Raw genomic sequence first — 22,518 nt, forward strand, 5'->3', positions numbered from 1 at the left:
CTAGCTATCTCCCTCACCACTTCTGCTGTATTCATCTTCATCCCACCCATCTTTACCACCATCCAACACCTGTCTCGCCTCTTCCCTAAATTCCACGCAACAGTCGTCCTCCTTCAGCTTCCACCATCTGGTCCTTGGTTCAGCCCTCACTCTCTTCCTCAACCTCACCTCCAAAATCATCCTACAGACCACCAATCGATGCTGTCGAGCTACACTCTCCCCTGCCACCACCTAGCAGTCTCTGATCTCTTTCAGGTTGCATCCCCTGCTTAAGATGTAATCCACCTGTGTGCACTTTCCTCCACTCTTGTATGTCACCCTGTGTTCCTCCTTCTTGAAATACGTATTTACCACTGCCATTTCCATTCTTTTTGCAAACTCTACCACCATTTGCCCTTCCACATTTCTCTTGTTGAGACCGTACCTACCCATCACCTCCTCATCCTCTTTATTTCCTTCCCCAACATGCCCATTTACATCTGCTCCAATCACCACTCTTTCATCCTTGGATACACTCTCCACCATTTCATCTAACTCACTCCAGAAATCTTCTTTATATTCCATCTCACACCCCATATGTGGGGCATATGCACTGATGACATTCATCATCACCCCTTCAATTTCCAACTTCACACTCATCACTCGGTCAGACACTCTCCTCACCTCCAATACCCTTTTGACATAATCTTCCTTCAGGATTACCCAGACACCATTTCTCCTCCCATCCACACCATGGTAGAACAGTTTGAAACCACCTCCAATGCTCCTAGCCTTACTCCCCATCCACTTGGTCTCTTGTACACACAGTATGTCCACTTTTCTTCTCTCCATCATAATCAGCCAACTCTCGCCCTTTGCCAGTCATCGTCCCAACATTCAGAGTTCCAACTCTCACCTGTACACTTCTACCCTTCTCCCTCTCCCACTGCCTCCGGACTCGCCCCTTCCCCGTCTCCTTCTCCTCCTTCGCCCAGCAGTAGCACAATTTCCACTGGTACCCTGCTGACCACCGGTACCAGTGGTGGTCGTTGGTAACCCGGGCCTCGACCGATCCGGTATGGAAATTCGTTTTGTTGTCCGCATCATGATTTGGCATAGGTTTTTAAGCCGGATACCCTTCCTGACGCAACCCTGGTTGCCCCTTACGACACACAGGGATATGGTACACCTGTTCTAACTAGGGCATACACCGGGCCCAGTACACTGGTACATATATATATATATATATATATATATATATATATATATATATATATATATATATATATATACATATACATATATATATATATATATATACATATACATATATATATATATATATATATATATATATATATATATATATATATATATATATATATATATATATATATATATATATATATATATATATATATATATATATATATTTACAATTATATATACATATATATATATATATATATATATATATATATATATATATATATATATATATATATATTTACATCCCGTGCGCGGGTATTGCTAGTATATGTATATATGTATGTATATATATATATATATATATATATATATATATATATGTATATATGTATGTATATATGTATATATATATATATATATATATATATATATATATATATATATATATATATATATATATATATATATATATACATACATACATACATACATATATACATATACTAGCAATACCCGTGCACATGCACGGGATAGCAGTACAACATAGCTGGTAGCAGACGACAGACCGTACATGGGGAATGACAAAAATATGCATTGTGCTAAATGCAAGTGGTACTATGGAATGCCAAGACTTCCCAAACATTGTTGGCATGTCCGCTAAGTGCCACAGCAATTTCATAGGGATTGTGTGACGGCGAGCTGAGTTTTTAGTGTGCAAGCTTGGTATTATAATAGATATATATATATATATATATATATATATATATATATATGTATATATATATATATATATATATATATATATATATATATTTTATATATATATATATGTATATATATATGTTTATATATATATATATATGTATATATATATATATATATATATATATATATATATATATGTATATATATATATATATATATATATATATATATATATATATATATATATATATATATATATATATATATATATATATAGAGATAGAGATAGAGATAGAGATAGAGATAGAGATAGAGATAGAGATAGAGATAGAGATAGAGATAGAGGTAGGAGGGAGTGGAGGCAGAGAGTGGAAGGAGGGGAGGGAGAGAGGTGGGATGGAGGGAGGGAAGCAAGAAAGAGGAAGAGAGGGGAGCAGAAGATAGGGCTAAGTTGGGAAGGGTGAGGAAGGGGGGTGGGGGTGATGAAATGGGTCTGGGTAGGAGGGGAATTGGTTTGGTCCATCCATCCACTCCTTCTGTCCATCCCTTCCCTCCATCCCATCCATCCCTTCCCTCCATCCCATCCATCCCTTCCCTCCATCCATCAATCCCCTTCTCTTCATCCATCCATTCCCTCTACCCATCCAACCATTTCCTCCATCCATCCATCCCATCATCCCATCCATCTGTTTACCTCCCTCCATCCCATCCCTTGCCTCCATGTATCCCTTCTCTCAATCCATCCATTTCTTCCTTCTATCCAACCATTAAGAAGGAACGACAAGCTTGGCACAGCATGACACTGCGATGCACAACACGGGCAGGCGGTCGTGCAGATGGACAGCATCCGATCCGTCATATTGAACACCTTCTAGAGATGCCCAAAATATCAAAATATGTCTGAATTAGATACATGACCACTTTTTTTTTAACAGTCAGAACTGCTGCTAAGTTCAATTCTGTAGCTTAAATTTTGTAATACGGTTTCGTTTAAGAGATTCTAGAGGTTATGGCATGTGCGGAAATGAAATGAAGCCATGAACACTGGCATCTCCAGGCATTTATAAGCAATGTAATGTATCCAGCAGCTTATAGGTATTATGAATAATGATTTTGATGATACAAGTGAGGAAAGGAAAAAAAAAACTTTATCATTAAGAAACCGTTGCAACCTGTTCCAACTCAAGGCATTGAGTAGGCTGAACAAAATGGCGAATTAAGATCCCAGTGATGTAACCCAGGATTCACCTTAAGACCCCATCAAGAGTATCAATCAAGGTAGGAGTATCAAGGATTCACCTGATAAAGGATATAATTAAATATGGCCATTAATTATCTTCAAAATTTATGTTTTAATTCATCCAAGCATCCAATTTTCACTCGTGTTTATATGCAAAGTTTCAGGCTGCGAGGTTTCATGGTTTTGGAGTTATTTCGGACACACACACACACACACACACACACACACACACACACACACACACACACACACACACACACACACACACACTCACACACATTTATTGTCATATATACAAGATATGTAGACACATGCACACTTGCAGAAGTTCAGCATGCGTACAAAATAGTGTTGTTTGTGAAAAAAATAATGAATCTAATATAAATTTTATTTAAAACATAAATGTGTATTTTATAAGCATCACTAGACTCAAGAAATTTGTATTTTCAATTTATCACTAGATGAAGGCAATTTGCAAACCCAGCACATCGAGCATAGTAGGAGTATCAATTTGAAGAAAAAAAAACACATTCACCTGGTCAAGTTTTGCAGAAGGTAGCAATATCGTTGCATACTTCCATTCGCAGATTGTGGTGTTAATGGGACATTTAAGACCTAATGAAGCCCAAATATGACAAATTATTTTCGATAAACATTGATGGGATGTTCTACAGTGAAATTGGACATCAATTTACCTTCGACAGACTGTTTTGAGGAGATTGATCCACAATCCTTAACATACTAATGATGTTGAAGACAGGCCTCGATCTGTATGACCCAGCGTGACCTCTAAAAAAGAAAACGCAGCTCTGATCAGGCTTGTCAGACATACTCCTTTTGTCACAAAGAAAGTGTTTCAACATGAATAGAACCTCTCTCGGATGTTATCCATGAAAACTGTCTGAAACTGACCGTGATGCGGGGAACAGAGCCAGCAGACTGAAAAATACACCCTCTTCTCAACCTAGAACAAAAAAGCAGCCAACTTGACATGGTACCGGGCATGTCATTACTGGAATCTCACATGCTGGAGGAAGGTTCATTGGTCTGATGAGTGCTGATTTCTCCTGCATGAGATTGATGGTTGAACTCAGCTTTGACAGGAACCTAACACAACCTTCATGTCTTAGGACATTGTAAAGTTCATCCTATTTGGTGGTGGATCCATTATGATATGGATATCAAAAGAAATAATGGTTTTAAAGGTCCTATAAAAAATTCCGGAAGTTTACCGCCATTGATGCAGTGTCTTATACACCACCCTACATAACATGTCCAAGTACTGCAACTCTGGAGGTTTTTCATTGAATCGGCTGTTGCAATTGTAAACATGACCTTGCCACTGCATGTATTCAAGGATTATAAAGCCAGACTCCGCAGTTTTCGTGCAGTTGCCGACTTCTTGTGAAACAATTTTAAATGCCATCACAACATTGCCCAAATGAGCAAGGAGTCCTGATTGAAATTGAATAGAGCATGTTTGAGACATTCTTTTGAGTAAAATTAAGAAAATAGACACTTCTGTGTTGACTTTGGCACGTTGGAGGCTGCTTTACACCAAAAATGATAACAACACCCTTTAGTCTCATTCTGTTTGCTTCTTCAGTGAATGACAAGGAATCATTCGTTCTCATTGCGGTTACACACAATATTGACCTTTTGAGACATTCATTCCATTGTAACATTATTGGATGTCATTATTGACTAATCATGAGCCCTACATCACATGATATGTTGCCAACAGCCCCATTCTAAAGTCATCGTGTCGTTTTTTGGTGTAAAATCGCCATTACATGGATATTCATTTTGTGATTATAAAATCAATAAAACCTCTGAATTTGTCTGTCATTGGTCGAAAATTCATACTTTTCAAATTTAAGGTGTTAAGCATGACAAAACATGGAATGAAGTTCTAACCTAGAAAATGCTGGCTCGACTTTTTAGAGTCAAGGTTATGATTTGGGTTCAGCAAGTCCTGACAAAGTACTAAATGGTCACATGCATTGTCAATTAAATAATGTGTCTGCCATGACTTTTGGTAGGATAGTGTATATGGAGCCTCAAGGAAGAGTGTGTGTGTGTGTGTGTGTGTGTGTGTGTGTGTGTGTGTGTGTGTGTGTGTGTGTGTGTGTGTGTGTGTGTGTGTGTGTGTGTGTGTGTGTGTGTGTGTGTGTGTGTGTGTGTGTGTGTGTGTGTGCGTGCGCGCGTGCATGTGCGTGTGCATGTGCGTGTGTATGTGCGCGATTGATTCATTCTCCAACCTGGTCTCTTGTAGAGGAAATGTTATTAGCCAACATTTTCTATGACAACGAACCTTCATCCAATTGAACCATCATGTGTTGCAGTCGCTCAAAATTTCCCCAAGACAAATCACACCAACTGGAAGAACAACTTGATGCATTTTTCACTTAATTACCACAAATATGATATACTACGAGCGCACATTTATTTTCCAATGTGAACAATGCAGAGAGAGAGCTACAAATTATGAGGTTCTAATAATTTTTTTTCACATCAAATGAGAGTTTACTTGACAGCTGAGAAGAAAATTTGCATCATTGTTAATATCCAACATCTATAGCATAGCACAGTGGAAGATCAGTCACAATTTTGGGGGTGTATATGAGCCAACAATGTTGGTGATCAACACAGAATTGATGTCACAGTGACTGCGAATAATTGCAGGCAGCTTATGATCCATTGTGCTGTTCCTTGAGGAATACAATTAAGCACACAGGTATTCACCCTTCAGAAAGTTAATGATCCCCAAATGTGAAGCAATGTGGTGAAATTACATCATGGCGGTACGGTAAAGCGCCTGAAGGAATGCTAACAATCATTGATAGACCTCCACAAAGTCCATAAGCCACTGCTGTTTAGACTGCCTGGACATGTTTCGAAACTGAGGTCAAACAGTGACCAATAAACATGGCATAATTGTCGGGTTTTCGTAACAATATTCGACATTTTCACATTAAATCAACTGTTTAAGGGCATAAAGGCAAAGGGCTAATTAATGTAGAAAATGATTGCGCATTATATTTAACTTATTCACTTTTCTTTCGTTCATATTTTTGTGCGACAATTTATTGAGCCAGTAATACAAGCCATTTAGTTGCAATTGCTTATTGCTTTTAACTAATATATTGTGTATTGCTATTGTTTTCCATACTTGTTTTCCAATAATGCATGCATGCTTCAACATACCTACATATCAACGTGAGACAACTCTTGCACAATTAATTTTTACACAATAGAGGAGTGTCGTCGTTCCTGTCATTTATATTTGCTTCTTACAGCTCTTTGACTCAATAATTCCATCATTATAACTCCACGCATGTGAAGTGAAAAGCAGCGTTCAGCGATTGGTTCGTTTCTTTCTGTCTGGATGTCTGTCTGTCCATCTGGAAACATCAGTTTATGATCGAAGAACAATGTGATTTAAATTGAGTGTAATATTTTAATCACGAATCGGAATATGAATTGGAAAACGAACCTGTAGTTTAACAGTACTTTGGATGTGAATTTTTTTTTCCCCCAATCGCGCATGCGCAGAGAGGAGTGAGATAATTATTTTACTCTTTCTGCCCGTCTGGCAGTTAGACAAAATTGAAAATCATTCCAAACAGGAAAGTTAGTGTTTTTAAGGACGTCATGGAGGACACAAATAACAGACACTGATAACTAATGTAACATGTTAAATAGGGTGGTTTAATAGCCACTGCATCAATGGCAGAAACTTCCGGAAGAAATTTATTCATACGACCTTTAAAATCTTTATTTTATTTCAAATTGAATTACATACTTGAACACTGTAGAACACAAATAGCCTTGGTGCCGCTTCCAAAAACCTCCAATTTTGTCGTACTTGGACATGTTAAACAAGGTAGTGTTTCTTATAGAATATATAAGATATAAGATTTCTCATATATAAAAGATATCTTGTAGACTGCTTCAGTGGTGCTAAACTTCCAAAAAATTTATATTACCTTTAAAACCATTCCTTTATTTCAATTGAAGTATATACTTGAACATTGCGCAGGGTACGATGTTCTGTGAACTCTCCAGTTTCCAATGTGGTATCTATTATCTTACTATAATTCACCGTCCGTCCGTTCATATGTTCCCAGGTACCGCAAAAACGGCTGAACCGATCGCAACCATTTTTTGGGTGTGTAATCCTGGGACCCCCTCGAGTAAAATAGACATAAATATAATAACATGACCCCCTTGACGGCTCCCGTAGGGAGCGGGTGCTTTTAGTGCACATTAATTAAAGAAATTAAAAGCATGGTGTTGGCTTAATGGTTAATATGGCTTGCTTAAGATCTTGGGGTCTTGAATTTGAGCCGCTGTCGTGCCATTGAAATAACACCAGATGGGTTGACTGAGCCTGTCATCCTTCTGAGGACAACAAAATAAGTACCAGTGTACTGGTAATAGAGGGCATTGCATTTGTGGCACAGCCACACTTTGAGAAATGATGCATCCAGCAACCACAGGCTGCATACAAAACAACAACAAAGAAAAGCAATACTTTACATACTGTCTTGTCCTGGCCAGAGTATCTTCGCACATACTGTAGCTAGACTCTCGAACCAGCTAAGCAATGTATTTTACTCGCTAAAAGCTTATTAGCGAATGCTTACCATGACCAACATGGGAAATGAAATGCAGCTCTTGTTTTCATCGCCAGCCATTCGGCAGAGAAAGCGAAGGACTCACGCTCAAATTTTCAGACGCACCTCGTTTCCCATGGCAGTACACATAGTCCGATCAACTCTCATCGTACTGTATTGTGTCTCGAACTTAGTAGACTGTCTTTGTATTATTAATGTTAATTGCGGGTAAGATACAGTTTGCGTGATAATTCGAACAAAAGCATGCTCAACACTCACCGTGCACGTTGTTGGCTGAATGTAGACATTGTGAGAAACATTGCATGCTAATATATAAATATATATATATATATATATATATATATATATATATATATATATATATATATATATATATATATACATACATATATATATATTTTTTTTTCACAATGGCCAATTCATGTTAAAGTAAAATAAGAGCATCACTGTTACAGTGCTACATGTACCTTGTTGGAATTCTAACAATCATTGGAGAAGCAGCTTTGTGCAAAGATAACCATTGTGTTTTATTGAGGCCTCAGCACAATCTTGGAGCAGTGTTTTCCTTCAGTTACCCTCGCATGATGCTCAATGAAGTTGGCCTTGATGGATATACTTCCATTGGCTTTGCTTTCCTGCCATTCTTTTTATTTACAATTCATCATCTCTTTGTTCTTCCTGTTTGCAATGAATCTGCTTATGTCTCAGTGAAGTTTAGTAAATACTTGTTCATGCACTAAACTGTTTCTGTTTATTGATTTGTTGATCTGTTGATGTCTTTTGCGAATAGAATTGCCTCAAATGAGACAGGAACAACCCAAGCTTTTATAAATATCTTAGAAAATGTCAAATGCTCAGCATGGTCAGTAATCCATATTTGCTGTTCGATCGACCCAGACAACTGATATTGTTGAGTTCACAGCCTTCAACATATCCCCATGTGGAAATAAATCTTATTCTTTGATGTGATATGAATCAGATCTGATATCTATCATTATTTTGACTTTTAATTCAAAAACCTCATAATGTATTTTTATTGTAACTCGATTTTTGGTCAGACCAGTGGTGCCCAGTTTCTTAGCCACTAACGGTGCTAGAAATGTATTCTGCACAGATTGTGTCTCCTGCGGCAATGGCCAAATGGAAATGCCTATTTACCTTACAGTTGATAACAGTAAGTTAAAAGTCTGCCACATGGAATGGAGTTGTGTAAGTGTTTTGTGTGAATGGATTTTTTTTATTCTCTCTTTGCAGTGAATGTGGGCACAGGGGTGGGATGGGTGCTTGGAGTAGTTCAGGGCGAATGGAAATGTTGTTGAATTTACTGCTTTCGTTTTCTATTGAAAAGTGACGGACTAACATGTGGAGTGACATTTGACTCCCATGGATCTCAGTCTGTATTCTGAGTTTAGAACATGTGGCTGGGGAATTTGTGAAGAGAGAAGGGGGAGGGAGTGATGGAGGGAAATAGGGAGATGTTGGGGGAAGAATCATCACAAAGATGAGCCAGCCAGTGAGCAGTGTGCTGCGTGCTGTGTTACTGGCTTGGATTATTCTCTCTCTCTCTCTCTCTCTCTCTCTCTCTCTCTCTCTCTCTCTCTCTCTCTCTCTCTCTCTCTCTCTCTCTCTCTCTCTCTCTTGCTCTCTCTCTTGCTCTCTCTCCCTCTCTCTCTCTCTGTTATTTCCCCTGTTGGTTTTTCTGTTATCGCCTCATTCTGTTCCATTCTGCATCCAAAACCCTCCCTCCACCTTACATCTCTCAGAGCTACGACCAGGTTGGTTCGATGCACTCCCTGGGAGAATATTTTGCTATAAATAAGAAATGTGGGATGACATGTAGAGGGGTAAATGAAAGCATTAGGTTCATAGATTGGGGACTGTGGGTGGGGGGTGAGGTGGGGGGATTATAAAATGTAGTTAAAATGAAAGCAAAGTAGAATAGGGTGGGTGGTTGGTGGGTAAAGGGAGCTACTCAGACATTACTTCAAAAAGTTACCTTATCACAAAGATAATATAATATTCATAAAAATTACTTAGCCTTAGCCTGTGGTGAGAAGTCAGAGGAGTAATTTGGAGTCCCTCGGTGTTGTGAGCTTTGTGCCCGTGCTGTGTCTGTGCTTGCAACTCAGCCCTTACCCCATCGTGGCCTGGCGCTCTTCTTGCGGCCACCAGCATGTTGTCAAGCATGGGCCTCTCCTTGCAATCCCTCTGTTGTTGTTTTTTCACCATTCCGCCCTTGTATTTCATCTTTCTCCCTTTTCCATATTAAAAATCATGTTCACACTAAATGCTGTGCAAACGCACTGTCCCTGTTTGTCTTGCCCAGCAAATCCTGCCAATGCGCTACTCTCCGCAGAAGTCACACAACTAAACTTCAAAACACGAACAACACTCAACAAACTGGTGATTACAGGATCAATCAAAGCATGGATGCATTTGATTGGTCAAATGACGCACGGCTTTTTTCGGGTTTTGTTGGCTTCAGCACCCCAGCTTAATTGATTCCTCACCAACACCAAGAAATATGAGGAAACTGTTTTTAATGAATACTTATCCCAAGAATTTGACGTAACAGCTAAGCAAGTGACTCTGCGGTTAGTAGAGTGGTCCCGTTGTCTGCTAGCTAAAACCAGGTAACATCTTCCATTTTGATCATATTAGGCCACATGCAACATGCTATGTCAATCGTCACATGCTGATCCTATCGCTAATCAATTCCATCCTTCATGAGGAAGTTCAAGATTCTGTGTATGCGAATCAGACCAAACAAACTTAGAAATTCAAATGATTTTCAAGCAATATGGAGAGTTAAGACATTGACTTCAGAAATCATGAATGGGTAGGACAAGCTGTTAAAAAAATAACAAAATAATTGGGAAGGTATGTGCAATAATGCCTGTAAGTGTGACTGAAAACACCGGTGAGATGTAACGAATTCGGAATTCTGGAAGTAGAGGAAGAGGAACAACAAATGAGTAACCATGGAAGACGATGGGGCTTTATATACAGAATAGAAGGCTGGATAGTGAACGCAAGATGGAACGGACTGAAAGGATGAATTCAATAATAACAGATTAGGATTGAGACAGAGCAAAGAGCAAATGGGCAAGATATGAAGTCGTGCAATAATTTGAGTACGTTGGAGAGAAAAAGAGTTCATGATTGAGTTGTCGAACCAACAAGTCAATGGCAAATAGGCACATCAGTGAAACAGCTAAAGTGAGACTGTGAACAAGACAAGGACGGCAGCCTTTATCCCGAAGTATCGAAGCATGTCCGCATTGGGACCGAGGACTTAGCTTGAGAAATTCCATCAGGACACATTTTATTAAAACTTAATTTTCACCCTCCTTGCTTCTGGGCCCAGCAACTGCAATCTGATGAATCAGAATTGAAATGCGGTCGACGCCGCAGACAGCACACCTCCTGGGGCGATTACACAAATGAAGGAAAGAGGGAGGTGTCAAGATATTTCCGAAGATGGAGCGTGATCCACTTAATTTAGCCGAGCCTTTAATGAACTGATATGGCCTGGGGGTGGCACTGCTTTGTCGCAAATCTTTTGCACATTGCACCATTTTCCAATCATCGCAGCACCTTTGGTGTCAGTATGACATGACACATGATCCGATGCTGCTTATAAACCAGAACATTCTCTTGAGCTTCTTCAATTTCATCCTATATTTTAGGTCATGTGACCAACCAATTATTCCATTCCATTGCTACCATTGGATGCTTACATCAATATGACATGCTCACTCTTCACCCACTATCATAAAATATCATTTTGTACTCTTATCGGTTTCATTAACTTTTTCTATCCCACGAGTGCATGCTTTAGCCATTCATTTATTTATTTATGATTACTCAACATAACAACCTCATAACTGAATGCGATGCTGCTCATCTTTTTCCTGCCTCATCACAATTTCTCATGATTCCCTGCTCACACATTCTCTCCATCTCTCTACCTATCTTATCTATCTCTCTCTCTCTCTCTCTCTATCTCTATCTCTATCTCTATCTCTATCTCTATCTCTATCTCTATCTCTATCTCTATCTCTATCTCTATCTCTATCTCTATCTCTATCTCTATCTCTATCTCTATCTCTATCTCTATCTCTATCTCTATCTCTATCTCTATCTCTATCTCTATCTCTATCTCTATCTCTATCTCTATCTCTATATCTCTATCTCTATCTCTATCTCTATATCTCTATCTCTATCATCTCTATCTCTGTGTCTATCTCTATCTCTATCTCTATCTGTATCTCTATGTCTCTATCTCTATCTCTATCTCTATCTCTATCTCTATCTCTATCTCTATCTCTATCTCTATCTCTATCTCACTCTCTCTATCTCTATCTCACTCTCTCTATCTCTCTATATCTCTCTATCTCTATCTCTCTATATCTCTCTCTCTCTATATCTCTATATCTCTATATCTCTCTCTCTCTCTCTCTCTCTCTCTCTCTCTATATCTCTATATCTCTATATCTCTATATCTCTCTCAATCTCTCTCTCAATCTCTCTCTCAATCTCTCTCTCAATCTCTCTCTCAATCTCTCTCTCAATCTCTCTCTCAATCTCTCTCTCAATCTCTCTCTCAATCTCTCTCTCAATCTCTCTCTCAATCTCTCTTCTCTCTTCTCTCTCTCTTTCTCTTTCTCTTTCTCTTTCTCTTTCTCTCTCTCTCTTTCTCTCTCTCTCTCTCTTTCTCTCTCTCTCTCTAAATCTCTCTCTCTCTCTCTAAATCTCTCTCTCTCTCTAAATCTCTCTCTCTCTAAATCTCTCTCTCTAAATCTCTCTCTCTCTAAATCTCTCTCTCTCTAAATCTCTCTCTCTCTCTAAATCTCTCTCTCTCTCTAAATCTCTCTCTCTCTCTAAATCTCTCTCTCTCTTAATCTCTCTCTCAATCTCTCTCTCAATCTCTCTCTCAATCTCTCTCTCAATCTCTCTCTCAATCTCTCTCTCAATCTCTTTCTCTCTCTTTCTCTCTCTTTCTCTCTCTTTCTCTCTCTTTCTCTCTCTGTATCTCTATATATCTCTATATATCTCTATCTCTCTCTCTCTCTCTCTCTCTCTCTCTCTCTCTCTCTCTCTCTCTCTCTCTCTCTCTCTCTCTCTCTCTCTCTCTCTCTCTCTCTCTCTCTCTCTCTCTCTCTCTCTCTCTCTCTCCCTTCCTTCTCTCTCTCTTTCTGCCTTACTTCTCTCTCTGTCTCTTTCTACCTTCCTTCTCTCTAGCTCTATCTCAATCTCTCTCTACCCTTCTCTCTTATTCTGCTCTCTCTCTCTCTCTCTCTCTCTCTCTCTCTCTCTCTCTCTCTCTCTCTCTCTCTCTCTCTCTCTCTCTCTCTCTCTCTCTCTCTCTCTCCCCCCCCTCTGTTTCTCTCTTTCTCTTCCTCTTTCCCTCTCTTTTTCTTCCTCTTTCCCTTTCTCCTGTCATTTAACTTGCTGTCTCATTTGCTTTGCGTGGCTCGACTTGGCATGTCCATGGACTGCTGACTGCAAGCAAGTCCATTAATTTTCTCATAGATGATTTCCCTTACAAATATTCATTCAATTACCATTCCTTCTACCATCCCCCACTCGTCCCATGTGGCCTGCATAGAGAGCAGCTTGCTAGTACCTGGGTCCGTCGGTGTGTGCCACTGCATGTTGGGGCCATCTCAGTCAGGAGGGGGGTTCAGGGCCGTATGGCCTTACCAATCACCCCCCTCCATCCCTTTCCCCCCCTCCCTAGATCCCAAAAACCTTTCTCTCTTGACTTTCCCCATCTCTCCTTTTTTCATTCTTTCCAATACTCCCCTATCTTCCTCCCCACGTCTCCCCCCCCCCCACTGGAGCTGTTAAGCCAGCCGATGTACTCAAAGAACGATGTGACAATGTGAGGGGCACACATTTACTCACATCATCTCAGCCTTGCTCAGTCTCGGCTTCTTTCTATGCTGTTCTTAAACTTCTGTGCATGAATTTGTCTCTTTAAATTTATTTTCCCCACCTCCCTTTCACCCACTTTTTTCCTTTTTTTTTCTTCTCTTTTCTCCCTTTTCTCCCACTTATCTCTTTCCACACACCACTTCCTCCCGTTCCCTTATATAATGTGTTGTATTGCATGCAACTTGTCGACTGGCTGGCTCCAGAACTGAACTTCAACGATTACTCGAATTGAATAATTGATCTACTAATTGATTTTTATTTTTTTCATTTATTACAGCTTATTCCCTCTGCCCATCCCCCACCTTTACTCCCTGAAAATGCATATATTTGCATCTTGATGTTCCTTGTATTGGAACACGTTTGCTTGATCTTCCCCTTTCTTGTTTACTTCCTTCAATTCCTGTTTTTGTTCATTCCTTTCATTATTGGTTGATAAAAGTTCCATAGATCAATTATTTATGATGAATTAATCGTTGAATCAAGAAGAGGCTGGTGAACAAGAGGGCGCTGCTGGCGGCCTGCATTTCAGCAAATGAGATGAATGGGTGGGACATTATGCTGTTCACTGCCATTTGGACTCGATGCTTTTGTAAATTCAATGTGGTGCGTGGACTGAAAGAATGTAGTTGTTGACCCAAACAAAGTGGCATTTCTCAATTATGATGTAACCCTTGCCCAAAGGCAGTGAACAAATTGAACATGTGTTGACGGTATTGTTGAGAAAATGTGCATTGTTTGAGTTCCCTTATAAAATATTCCTCTGTTTCTTTGTCACAGCAAATATGACTGAAAAGAATGGAAGTTTGCAATCACATTTATGACGCCAGATGCATCACGTGGGAGTGATGCGCACGCAAATAAACCAGAAAACAATAAATATATACAGATGGAGGGAGTCAGAGATGACGCGGAGCTCAGAATGTAATTGAGTGTGGGAATGAGGTCCACTTTGATGATCTGGTTAAAAACTTTGATGGAGCCAAAGATGCAGACCAATGGAATGATGATGATGATGATGATGAGAGATGGAGAAGGCTGATAGGAAGATGTGAATTTCGATTGGGATATAATTGAGATATGGGACTGGACCTGGATAAGATGGACTTAAGGTAAGGGGAAAGATGCAGATTAGTCTTAAATGGAAATGAAACTGGAAATTCAAAAACTCATGATTGACATGTCGAGTCGGCTAAAGAATTGGAAACCTTAAACAGCGATGTAAAATGGTGCATAGATTGATGTAGTGCAAGGTAATCGTGGAAATAATTGGGAAAAAAAATAACAAAGACAAACCTTTGAAGCAAAAATGAGAACGGAAGTGGTCGACAAGTGGATAAAAAAAAATAAATTATCAGATATTGTACTGAATTCCGAGTTGTAGGCATGACAAAAAAAATAAAAATGAAATTCCTGAAAGCTAACTGTTTCGCAACACAACTGAACATTTTATAAGGGAACAATTATTGGACGGTGTGGCTAATTTATGTCACATCTTCATTCAGTTAGGCGCGTGCTCGCTGTCTTGCAAGCCTCTTCATTAAACCCATACAGCATGGAATTGGCTGTGGCAGAGGTTGGATCTATCCACGTTTGCCTCTCTGCCTAGTGGGGCAGTGACAAAAGACCTCTGGTCCTTCTGGAGTTTCCTTTGTGTTAGCGTTTAATGAAGAGGTTAACAATACAGTGGGTTGTGTCGTCGACATCATGGTGCATGCTATTCCTCCCAACTCCCCCCCCTCCCACCCCCACACCACTCCACTTCATCCCCACTCACCTCCCCTACCCTCCCTCCCAGTGCGACACGTACCACCACGCTTTTCAATCCCCCCGAAGAACCACGAGATCATGCCCGGTGGGAGTGTGAACCTGACATGTGTGGCCGTTGGCTCACCTATGCCTTACGTGAAGTGGACGCTTGGCCCAGAAGAGCTCACTCCAGAGGCAGATATGCCAGTCGGACGTAATGTGCTTGCACTCGACGATGTCACAGAATCTGCAAACTACACGTGTGTGGCCATGTCATCGTTGGGTGTCATAGAGATGACTGCGCAGGTCACAGTGAAAGGTAGGAATACCCTGGGGAAGAATATTTGATATACCTCATAGATATATTATGTATGAGTGAATATACAAAATCCCATGTTGTACTTTTATAAAGGAAGGCCATTGCCTGCCAGTACCTTGTCCAAATTTCAAATTCCTATTCTACTTATTTAGAGCAGCACCCCGTAAATAGAGTGATGACCCTTCCCAGGTAAATCATGAGATACAGCGTTATTCAATGCTTGAGGTCGATGCAAAGATTACTTTGCACCTGAGGAATGTGATGGATGATTATGTTATGTACATTAGCAAAGGCTACAAAAGTAAAAAGTATTGTTCCATTGTTGGAGCACCTGCAGAATAAATTTTTAAGTTTAAAATTAAGAAAATGCTACTAAATATATAATATATATTTAGTAGCATTTTGAATTCTCACAATTCTCAATTGAATTCTCACAACATAACATTATGTAATATGTATACATAATATACATATTATGTATATACGCATATATATATACACACACACACATACATGGGAAAATTACACACCCAAACCAGGAATCAAACCTAGGTCCTCTGTTGTCTGAGCTATCTGGATGACCCAATCGCAGAGCATGCAATTCTCCCACACACACAAATGCCACTCTCTTTCCCCCGCTGATTCCAACCATAGGAGCAGCGACGGCCTGTCCACGAGAGGGTCTTCCCAGGACAGGCAGTGAACGGGCTGTCGCTGCTCCTCTGGTTTGGCAGTGAGTGTCCCAGAAGTGATTCCCGGTCTGTGCGAGTAATTTCCCCACATATACATATTATGTTTGTTTACCTCTTCATTTATAATTTTACATTCTTTTTTTTCTTCAAGCTTTTAACGAACAGTTTATAAAATTGTGTTGTACAAGAACAAGGTTCAGACATTTTCAACTTGAGAGTTCCACCATTATTTCAGACTCATTGTTTTTGTTTTGTTATCTCTTTCTGTAAGTGTACTGAATGTAAATGTGGACTTTCAAGCTCACTGAATCATCAGCTGAACATGCATCAGTTTGAGAGTGGAGTTTCAGCTCATTAAGTTAAGAACCCTATCAAATGTAAAGGACCAGCAAAGGGTGAATTTTACATCATTTCAAATAAAAAACAGTTCAGGTTCTCCCCATGCAGTGTTTTCGTGATTTACATGATTTACAAGTAATATGCATCTTGCCCTTTGTTTTATATTTAAGACACATTAGCTGCTGTCCATAGCCTGTGATGCAAGTATTATGAACAAGCCGATTCCACGGCAATGCATAAATAGTACGCCACCCCTTGCTATATGACCATAGTGATCAAGTCAAAAATGTAACTGAGACCAAATGGACATTGCGTCATTAAGCACAGCCAAACAGAGGAATGTGAAGCAACACAAGAGAACAGGAAATGTATCCTCTTGACCTGTAAGTTCCATGTCCCAAATCAGGTCTCGCAATGCATTTGGCTGCAGAGCGATCCAAATTGATTCCTCTCTGAACAAAAAAAGTTGAAGAGCAATCTTGTGGGGATGTTTCATCAGTTGATGAATCAGATGTTGGAGAAAAATGTGCTAATAAATCCTATCCTAACATCCCACCTAATTAAATAGTAAACAAATGTAGGAAATGTTGGCTGGAAGACTGCTTAATTGCTATTCCACGACCTATCTTACCCAACAGCACTCCCACGGCCACCCACTAAACCTGTTGTCACTGAGACAACAGCCACAAGTGTCACCATGACCTGGGATTCTGGCAACTCAGAGCATGTCAAGTATTACACGCTAAGCTACCGCCAACGGCTCGTTGGAGCTGATGGCCGACCACAACCACCTCCACCAACTCAAGACGTAGATGGCGTGGGTACAACGAGATATACAGTCGGTGGACTAATGCCTTTCTCGGAGTATGATTTCCAGGTGTCGGCAGTGAATAGTGTGGGCCGTGGTCCGGCCAGCGAAAGTGTTCTCGCATCTACTGGAGAGCAAGTTCCATCATCGTCGCCAAGGAATGTACAGGTTCGTTTGTATGCACGTTTTCCATCTAGATTGCCAAAGCTTCACGTGTACAACTCTAGTTTAATGCCCCTTGCGATCACTTAACTCTTGAGGGGAATTTTGTCAAAAGATTTGTGGCAGATAGTGTGAAGCATTCGGAAGGAGGATGTTTGGTTTGAGATCAAGAACTTTATCTGACAAGCCACATCCTCCCATGGCAATCCATGTTAAAAATGACATTTCTCGAACGACACAATCCTGCCAGATAAGGAAGAGCCAACAAGTCTTTGTTCTCTTTTTGAATTGCCTTCCCCACATAAGAACGACCGTAGGTCAAATCCATGAGACATTTATCACAATCCGAACTTCATGTCAGTGTAACAATTAAAAGACAGGTGAAGTCACAAAAAGAGCAAATGTTCTCAGCACCCATTTGCTTTAATGTTGGGATACATGTGCTGGAGGTAATGCAACAATATATATTTTTTTATAATGCACAGATGAACAAAAGTAAACGAAAACAAATTACACCTAGAAGGGCACTCGGTAGAGCGCACACCTCCGCCACGTAATGCCTGATCCACGAGAACATATCGGATTACATGTTTGAAATATCATGATATTATTATACAGTAAGTACTATATTGTTTTTGGCCCGATCTCTCAATGGGGAAGGATTACTTGACAAGGAAATCGAACACAGGTGTAAACCATTGAGCCCATCATGCCTGTGCAAACACCAAACTAATTTATCTGCACAAGATCCAAGGAAGAAAATGCAAACAAAAAAATAATAATAATTAATTTTATTTTTATGTAGTTTGTGGATTTTTATTTTTCCCTTTTCTTCCCATCGGAGAGGAGGCATGGGCTTGGTTAAAAAAACATACATCATCAACCACACAACACCCCTTGACAAGACCCCCACCAACACAGCACTCCGTACACATGCATGCAATCACCCATCAATACTCAAACTACCTAAAAGTCCTGTCAACATCCCCATACCCCTCTATCTCCATAACTTCCAGGTACCTATCTAATTCTAATTTAAACTTACCTACTGTTCTCTGCTATCACTACCATTCCAGGGAGACCATTCCATGCATTAACTACTCTCTGAGTGAAAGTCCCCGACCTTGCTACCGTCTTAACTCTCCTCTTCTTTACTCTCAAGCTATGGCCCCTGGTCCTATCAATGTCTACTCTGTTGAATAATTCATCTGCATTTATTTTATCTATACCTTTCATTATCTTAAACATCTCGATCATATCTCATCGTAACCGCCTCCTTTCTAGTGTGAAAAGCCCTGTGTCCTTCAACCGCTCCTCATAGCTGAGTCCAGCTAGGCCCAGAATCAATCTCGTAGCCCAATGCTGAACCTTCTCTATGGCATCTTTGTCCTTCCGGAACTGGGGTGACCAGAACTACACACAGTATTCTAGATGTGGCCCTCAATAAATTCCTGTACAATGTTAACACCACCTCTTTTGATTTATAATTGATCCCCCTCCTTATACAGCCTAAAACCCGATTTGTTTTACCTATAGCTGCCTGGCCCTGTGCTGCCTCCTTACCTCCTGTATCTATTACCACTCCCAGATCCTTCTCCTGTGTGACACGCTCCAAAATTACCCCTTACATCCTGTTATCTCTATTTTCATTGTTCTTTCCCATCCCCAACACCTTACACTTGCTCAGGTTAAATTCCATCTGCCAATCTTTTGCCCAATCCATGCAAGTATCAATACTCTCTTGTATCTGTTCACCACCCCATGTGCTATCCACCTTCCCTCCAAGCTTTGTGTCATCCGCAAATTTGGAAAGCTTACTCCTTACCCCATTATCCAAATCGTTGATGTAAATATTGAATAGCAATGGTCCGAGTACTGATCCATGAGGTACCCTGCTACTTACATCCTCCCACTCACAGCCACTCTTTGCTTCCTATCATGAAGCCAGTTTGCAATCCAATTAACTACCTGACCAGCCACTCCACAAGCCCTCACTTTGGCTAACAACCTCCGATGTGTTACCTGATCAAATGCCTTCTTAAAGTCTAGATATACGATGTCCACTACATTTCCCTCATCCAACCAATCCGACACTGCTTCATAGAACTCCAAAAGATTTGTTAAACAGGAACTACCTTTGGTAAACCCATGCTGATGAGCTTTAATTAGTTTGTATTTGTTTAAATGGTTCCTCATCCGGTCTTTAATTAATGTCTCCAACACCTTCCCCACAACTGGAGTCAAACTAACAGGTCTATAGTTCCCCAATTCTTCTCTGGATCCTTTTTTAAATAATGGTGTTACATTTGCTACTCTCCAATCCTCCAGTACCTGTCCCGACTCCAGGGAGCGATTGAAAATATCCGTTAACATCTCGCTTACCTGCTCAGCCACCTCTCTCAATACTCTCAGGTGCATATTATCTGGACCAGAAGCCTTATCTACTCTTAGATTACCTAGCTGTTCCTTTACTTCCTCCACTCCAACCTGGATCTTCTGTAAAAGCCCTTCCTCACCTCCTCAATAGATACTCTCAGCTATTGTCAATTCTCTTGACTGTTCTTGTGTAAAAGTTGAAGAAAAATACCTGTTTAATAAGCCTGACATCTTACTTTCATCACTAACCACTCTCCCAGTGCTATTCCTCAATGGGCCCACACTGGTCCTAACCTGTTCTCCCCCTGATATACTGAAAGAAAGCTTTGGTATTATGTTTAATATTCTTAGCCATGTCCTTCTCATCCTCTCTTTTTGCTTGCCGAGTTATTTTCTCCACTTGCCTCTGTTTACTCCGATAGTGATATAAATCTAACTCCAGTCCTGTTATTTTAAACCTAATAAATGCCTTTTGCGTCTCCTGAATAGCGTTCCTTATCTCACTGCTCAACCACCCTGGTCTCTTTCTGTTTCTAGTTTTACACCTCATTGGAATGTACTTACTCTGCACTCTACACATTTGGTCCTTGAAGGTTTCCCATTTTTCTGATGCTGATTGTCCTGTTGTTAGAGTCTCCCAATCTACATCACCCAATTCTCCCCTCATACCCTCAAAGTTTGCCTTCCTGAAATATAACAGCCTCACCCTTCCATCCTGAACTCTAACCCTCAACAGAATCTTTGCACACACAATGTTATTGTTACTTGCTCCTAAATGCTCCCAAACCTCCACTATATTTGGATCGTTGCTTAAAAGGAGGTCTAACACTGCATTCCCCTTCGTGGGATGATCTACAAACTGAGTTAAAAGCAATCCTGGACTAAAACTAGGAAATCTTCATCCACTCTTCCCTTTCCCTGTTCATGGACCCAATCTATCCCTGGCAAGTGAAAATCCCCCATAATTAATCAATACTCTTCCCTTACCACATGCCCTTTTGAATTCTTCATGTACTCCTCCTTCCTCCTCTTCCTTCCTACCCGGAGCCCTATAAAAGCATCCCACCAGTATCTTACTGTTTCTACAATCTCTAATCTCTACCCACACAGAATCCTCAACATTTCTTCCTCCCTTAATGTCACCCCTTTCTCTTGGTGCAATGCTGTCCTTTACCCAGATTGCTGCTGCTCCTCCTATTCTCATGTACCTATCCCAACATGTCCAAGTTTTGTCCGAATCCGTCCACAACTTTTTGAGATATCGTGCTATTTATCGGTTTCACCCGATATCTCACTGGTGAAGGATCTCTTAAAAAATTATCAGATCCGGATTTGGATCCGGATCTTCACCAAAATCGAATCAATTCTTCCTCGTCACACACCCAAGAACTTGGTCTACAAAGTTTCATCTGATTCTTTCCACAACTTTTTGAGATATCATGCTACATATCATTTTTGCCCAATCTCTCAATGGTGAAGAATCACTTTAAAAACTCCAGTAGTTGGATCCGGATCCGGATCTTCACCAAAATCTAATCAGTTCATCCGTCTCACGCAGCGAACCTTTTCACAAAATTTCATCTGGATCCATTAACAACTTTTTGAGATATCCTGTACATAAACAGACAGACAAACAGAAAGGGGTGAAAACATAACCTCCTTCACCTTCGGTGGCGGAGGTAATTATGGTTGAAAATGTTGACGTGTAATACAAGCCAAGCCTGAAAGTGATGGATCTCCATTGTGGGCAAGTTGCTTCCTCGATTGTTGCCATTTTGATTTGAATTGTAGTCGAAGCATCAGCAAAAGCGTCAACGGCCGTGACCTAGTGCTGAGGACACCAAGCTGGTGTCCCAAAGGTCATGGGTGTAAATCCAGCTGAAGGCAACATGATGAAGGACTTAACTTCTGGCACTTGTAGATTACTGTTATGCTCTCAGAATGTCAGTTTATAACCGAGGGAGTGGGTAATCTTGCTTCCCTCCCTCGTCCGTTCTCAATTTTGTGCCAGTTCAGTGATCTTTGTGGTCGAGTCTTAATGGTCTCGGGGGCAACTCCGATGAGCAGGGAAATTTTTTAGCTGAGAAAAGACTGCGGCGCTGCCCAAAAATACCCTTCTAACCATTGAATGAATAAATAAAATCCATACTGCCATTTCGAATTTGTTTCTGCGGACAGCACTGTTGTTTTGAAAGCACAATTTGATGTCGCATGAGATATCGAGACTGTTTGTGGAACCTGCGCTTATGTGCAAAATCCATCGCCCTCAGACACAGAGAGATGAATCCTTTTTATCATCCACTCGCATCTAAACTTTTGCTCTCATCCATTATCATCTGTTCATGAGAATAGTTGATGGTAAA

The 22,518-nt window shown here is 40.3% G+C and overlaps 1 protein-coding gene across 8 annotated transcripts in view; it reads left to right on the top strand.

Annotated features, from left to right (window-relative positions):
• PTPRD (protein tyrosine phosphatase receptor type D) overlaps window positions 1-22,518 on the top strand; it is a 382,026-nt gene that overhangs the window by 264,292 nt on the left and 95,216 nt on the right. For all 8 annotated transcript variants that reach the window (XM_085883705.1, XM_085883708.1, XM_085883709.1 and 5 more), the window contains exons 7-8: window positions 15,509-15,778; window positions 17,448-17,785. In XM_085883705.1, coding sequence (XP_085739831.1) covers window positions 15,509-15,778; window positions 17,448-17,785 — 608 coding nt within the window. The remainder of the gene's footprint in view (window positions 1-15,508; window positions 15,779-17,447; window positions 17,786-22,518) is intronic.

This window comes from Eptatretus burgeri, chromosome 6, assembly GCF_056783735.1.
Source record: "Eptatretus burgeri isolate ZD-2024b chromosome 6, Ebu_testis_v1, whole genome shotgun sequence".
Classification (NCBI taxonomy): Eukaryota; Metazoa; Chordata; class Myxini; order Myxiniformes; family Myxinidae; genus Eptatretus; species Eptatretus burgeri.